General features: G+C 44.9%; 3 protein-coding genes across 3 annotated transcripts in view; all 3 read right to left on the bottom strand.

Moving 5' to 3' along the window:
* LOC113803637 (uncharacterized) overlaps positions 1 to 127 on the bottom strand; it is a gene marked incomplete at its 5' end in the record, with an annotated part of 3,594 nt that extends 3,467 nt beyond the window's left edge. The window contains one exon of the mRNA XM_027354444.2: positions 1 to 127. This exon is cut by the window's left edge and continues 989 nt beyond it. Within this exon, the coding sequence (XP_027210245.2) occupies positions 1 to 127 (127 nt within the window).
* On the bottom strand, positions 126 to 653 carry LOC138859309 (hepatitis A virus cellular receptor 1-like). Its single transcript, XM_070113925.1, has one exon. The coding sequence runs from the start codon at positions 651 to 653 to the stop codon at positions 126 to 128; it is 528 nt and encodes a 175-aa protein (XP_069970026.1).
* On the bottom strand, positions 560 to 3,022 carry LOC113803638 (mucin-2). Its single transcript, XM_070113923.1, has 4 exons — positions 2,926 to 3,022; positions 2,474 to 2,630; positions 1,709 to 2,345; positions 560 to 1,566 (listed from the first exon to the last, which is right to left on the bottom strand). The coding sequence occupies exons 1-4, from the start codon at positions 3,020 to 3,022 to the stop codon at positions 706 to 708; spliced, it is 1,752 nt and encodes a 583-aa protein (XP_069970024.1). The 3' UTR covers positions 560 to 705.
* Between the last annotated feature and the right edge of the window lie 1,978 nt (positions 3,023 to 5,000).

Raw genomic sequence — 5,000 nt, 5'->3', positions numbered from 1 at the left:
GGTCGTTGTAGTTGTGGTAGGAACTGTGGTCGTTGTAGGAGTTGTGGTCGTTGTTGGAGTTGGAGGTCGTGTGGTTTTTGGAGTTGTAGAAGGTGTGGTTGTAGTTGTGGTCATTTGCTTGGGACTTATTGGTTGTTGGAGTTGGAGTTGTAGAGGTTGTGGTTGTAGGGATTGTGGTCGTTGTAGGAGTTGTGGTCGTTGTAGGAATTATTGGTCGTTGTAGGAGTTGTGGTCGTTGTAGGAGTTGTGGTCGTTGTAGGAGTTGTGGTTGTTGGAGCTGTGGTCGTTGTAGTTGTGGTAGGAATTGTGGTCGTAGGAATTGTGGTCGTTGTAGGAGTTGTGGTCGTTGTAGGAGTTGTGGTCGTTGTAGGAGTTGTGGTTGTTGGAGCTGTGGTCGTTGTAGTTGTGGTAGGAATTGTGGTCGTAGGAATTGTGGTCGTTGTAGGAGTTGTGGTCGTTGTAGGAATTGTGGTCGTTGTGGTTTTTGGAGTTGTAGGTGTGGTTGTAGTTGTGGTCGTTGTAGGAGGTATGGTTGTTCGAGTTGGAGTTGTAGAGGTTGTGGTTGTAGGGATTGTGGTCGTTGTAGGAGTTGTGGTCGTTGTAGGAATTGTGGTCATTGTAGGAGTTGTGGTCGTTGTAGGAGTTGTGGTCATTGTTGGAGTTGTGGTCGTTGTAGTTGAGGTCGCTGTAGTAGTTGAGGTCGTTTTAGGAGTTGTGGTCGTTGCAGGAGTTGTGGTCGTTGTAGAAGTTGTGGTCGTTGTAGGAGTTGTGGTCGTTGTAGTTGTGGTCGTTGTAGGAGTTGTGGTTGTAGGAGTTGTGGTTGTTGTAGGAGATGTGGTCGTTGTAGGAGTTGTGGGCGTAGGATTTATGGTCGTTGTAGCTGTGGATGTAGGAGTTGTGGTCGTTGTTGGGAGTTGTGGTCGTTGTAGTTGTGGTCGTTGTAGGAGTTGGGATCGTTGTAGGAGTTGTGATTGCTGTAGGAGTTGTGGTCATTTTAGGAGTAGTAGTCGTTGGAGTTGAGGTTGTTGTAGGAGTTGTGATCGTTGTGGTTGTGTTGGTTGTGGGATTTGTGGTTGTGGGATTTGTTGTGGCTGTAGGAGTTATGGCTGTGGGAGTCGTCGTGGTTGTGGGTGTTGGGATTGTGGGAGTTGTAAGAGGTGTTGTATCGGGAGTTGTAGCATTTGTTGTATCTACAACGATAGTTGTCGGGGAAGTTACAGGATTTGTGGCTGTAGTGGGAGTTGTAGTTATAGTGGAGTTAGTAGCAGTTGTAACTAAGGTTGTAATTGTAGGAGATGTAGTATTGGTTGTAGTTGTGGTGGTTAATGTAGTCATTGTAGTTGTTTTTGTCGAAGTCGTACTTGTGGCTGATGTTGGAGGTGAAGAGGTTGTAGTTGTTGTAGGAGGCGAGGGGGTTGTAATTTCTGTTGTTGGAGACGAAGGGATTGTAGTTTCTGTCGTTGGAGGCGAAGAGGTTGTAGTTTCTGTTGGAGGCGAAAGGGTTGTAGTTTCTGTTGGAAGGGAAGGGGTTGTAGTTTCTGTTGGAGGGGAAGGGGTTGTAGTTTCGTGTTGAGGCTTGAAGGGGTTCTGGTTCCTGTTGTTGGGTGAGGTGTTGTGATTTCTGTTTGGAGCTGAAGAGTTGTAGTTTCTGTTGTTTAGAGGCTGAAAGAGTTGTAGTTTCTGTTGGAGGGGAAGGGGTTGTAGTTTCTGTTGTTGGAGGCGAAGGGGTTGTAGTTTCTGTTGTTAGAGGCGAAGGGGTTGTAGTTTCTGTTGGAAGGGAAGGGGTTGTAGTTTCTGTTGTTGGAGGCGAAGGGGTTGTAGTTTCTGTTGTTGGAGACGACGGGGTTGTAGTTTCTGTTGTTGGAGGCGAAGAGGTAGTAGTTTCTGTTGGAGGGGAAGGGGTTGTAGTTTCTGTTGTTAGAGGCGAAGGGGTTGTAGTTTCTGTTGGAAGGGAAGGGGTTGTAGTTTCTGTTGTTGGACGCGAAGAGGTAGCGTTTCTGTTGGAGACGAAGGGGTTGTAGTTTCTGTTGTTGGAGGCGAAGAGGTAGTAGTTTCTGTTGGAGGGGAAGGGGTTGTAGTTTCTGTTGTTAGAGGCGAAGGGGTTGTAGTTTCTGTTGGAAGGGAAGGGGTTGTAGTTTCTGTTGTTGGAGACGAAGGGGTTGTAGTTTCTGTTATTGGAGACGAAGGGGTTGTAGTTTCTGTTGTTGGAGGCGAAGGGGTTGTAGTTTCTGTTATTGGAGACGTAGGGGTTGTAGTTTCTGTTGTTGGAGACGAAGGGGTTGTAGTTTCTGTTGTTGGAGGCGAAGGGGATGTTTCTGTTACTGGAGACGAAGGGGTTGTAGGTTCTGTTGGAGGCGAAGGGGTTGTAGTTTCTGTTGTTGGAGGGGAGGAGGCGGAGGAGGAGGAGGCGGGGGAGGAGGAGGCGAAGGAGGAGGCGAAGGAGGAGGAGGTGGCAGGCGAAGTGGCAGCAGACGGGGTGGAGGAGGACCAGGAGGCGGTGGGCAAGGGCGTGGTAGACGAGGCGTTGGAGTAGAAGACCTCGCGCAGGAGGTCAGTGAGGTTGGCCAGCGCGGCGTCGGCGTGGTCCAGCGAGGCGGCCACCTGGCGGAGCGTGGACAGGTCCTGCGCGGCTGAAAATGCGCATAAGATTATCGAGAGAAGGTTATCAGTTCAAGTTTAGCTTGTGAGGATGGGGAGAGGGGTCAAAAGTGTGTGTGTGTGAATTAGTAAATTAAAATACAGAGGACATGACATGAGGTTTCCTCCTTCCGTGTCTGTGGCTTATCACCTATGATGACAGAAATGACAATGGTGACGGGGTGGAGGCAACGCCCCCTCCCCATACACACTTGAAAAGAAGTAACTATCAATTTGCAAAGGTTATGTGTTCTGATTCGTAAATATTCGTGTAGAAAATGAGACTACAATCAAATGCTTCATCAATCATCAATTTTCCCAGGTGCGCACAGGTCCTGTCTAATTGCACCTCCATGGCCATTCCTGGGACTGCGAAATACTTCATTGTCACTTCCTCCTGATTAATTACTATTATTCGCTTATGTTTGCTGTTATCGCTGTTATTGTTCCTGTTATCTCTAAGACCAATGGCAACGGGAGTACCAGCGATTACAAAATTGTCATTATCGCTATGATGTAATATATAGGAAATATCGTTATGTTTTTTATCGCTTGACTTTATTATAGTCCATGTTCTTGTTATTTTCAAAACTGAACAGTATCATTTACTGTTAATATCACAGAATCTATTAAATGCCCAAATCCCATCCCTCTACCCCCCCCCCCTCTCTCTCTCTCTCTCTCTCTCTCTCTCTCTCTCTCTCTCTCTCTCTCTCTCTCTCTCTCTCTCTCTCTCTCTCTCTCTCTCTTCTCTCTTCTCTCTTTCTCTTGTCTCTCTTCTCTCTCTTCTCTCTTCTCTTCTTCTCTCTTCTCTCTCTCTCTTTCTCTCTTCTCTTCTCTCTTCTCTCTTCTCTCTCTCTCTGTCTCTCCCTCTCTCTCTCTCTCTCTCTCTCTCTCTCTCTCTCTCTCTCTCTCTCTCTCTCTCTCTCTTACTGCTTACGTAAAAAAAATGGTAAAATATCTAAACTTTCATCATTTTTGTGTTTTTATCGTATCACTCTACATAAAACTGCGGTTCAAACGATTCCAGAATTAACGAAATTCCCCCTTGTTCTCTGTGCGTGCTCTAGATTCCAAAGAAAACGCTAAATGCTGATTCCAGGCTAAACTGTTCCATTACAGAAACAGACAACCTAGGAGGATTTCCTAGTGAATGATATATCTTGCCTCTCTCTCTCTCTCTCTCTCTCTCTCTCTCTCTCTCTCTCTCTCTCTCTCTCTCTCTTCCTCTTCCTCTTCCTCTTCCTCTTCCTCTTCCTCTCCCTCTCCCCTCTCCCTCTCCCTCTCCATCTCCTCTCTCTTCTCTGTCTCCCTTCTCCCTCTCCCTCTCCCTCTCCCTCTCTCTCTCTCTCTCTCTCTCTCTCTCTCTCTCTCTCTCTCTCTCTCTCTCTCTCCCTCTCCCTCTCCCTCTCCCTCTCCCTCTCCCCCTCACCCTCACCCTCACCCTCTCTCTCTCTCTCTCTCTCTCTCTCTCTCTCTCTCTCTCTCTCTCTCTCCCTCTCCCCTCTCCTTCTCCCTCTCCCTCACCCTCACCCTCTCTCTCTCTCTCTCTCTCTCTCTCTCTCTCTCTCTCTCTCTCTCTCTCTCTCTCTCTCTCTCCCTCTCTCTCCCTCTCTCTCTCTCTCTCTCTCTCTCTCTCTCTCTCTCTCTCCCTCTCCCTCTCTCTCCCTCTCCCTCTCCCTCTCCCTCTCCCTCTCCCTCTCCCTCTCCCTCTCCCTCTCCCTCTCCCTCTCCCTCTCCCTCTCCCTCCCTACTAAAAGACGATGATAGTAGTAATAATAATAACAATGATAATCAACAATTCTTATAAAAATACAAATTGGCCAATAATTTTTTTACTCTATTTGCCCTGAAGAAGAGATGTAGGCCTATGGCTTATTCGCGTTTTCCTGTTTACCTTCGTTGTTCTTTTGCATTATCATCATAGTTATCATTATTGTTATCATTGGTTTTATTATCATTGTTGTTATTATCATTATCATTATAATCATTGTTATTATGATTGTTATTACCATTATTATTACTATTGTTGTTATTGGTATTATCATCATTATTACTATTATCATCATGATTATCATTATCAGTATCATCATAATTGTTACTGATTATCTTCATCGTTATCATTTTTATTATCATTACTATTATCATTATCATCTCTGTTATCATTAACATTATTGTTGTTGTTGGTATTATGCCATTATTAGTTTTTGTTACTAACATTATCATTATCATTATTATTAATATTATTATCATTATCATTATTTCTATCATTGTAATATTAATGTAATGATAATAATGATCATTATTATTGTTATTATTATTATCATGACTATTATTATTATTATCATTATCAGAATTGATAT

The sequence above is a fragment of the Penaeus vannamei genome, chromosome 35 (assembly GCF_042767895.1).
Source record: "Penaeus vannamei isolate JL-2024 chromosome 35, ASM4276789v1, whole genome shotgun sequence".
Lineage (NCBI taxonomy): Eukaryota > Metazoa > Arthropoda > Malacostraca > Decapoda > Penaeidae > Penaeus > Penaeus vannamei.
The sequence above is the reverse complement of the archived record's forward strand: the minus strand, read 5'-3'. Positions and strand labels throughout refer to the sequence as shown.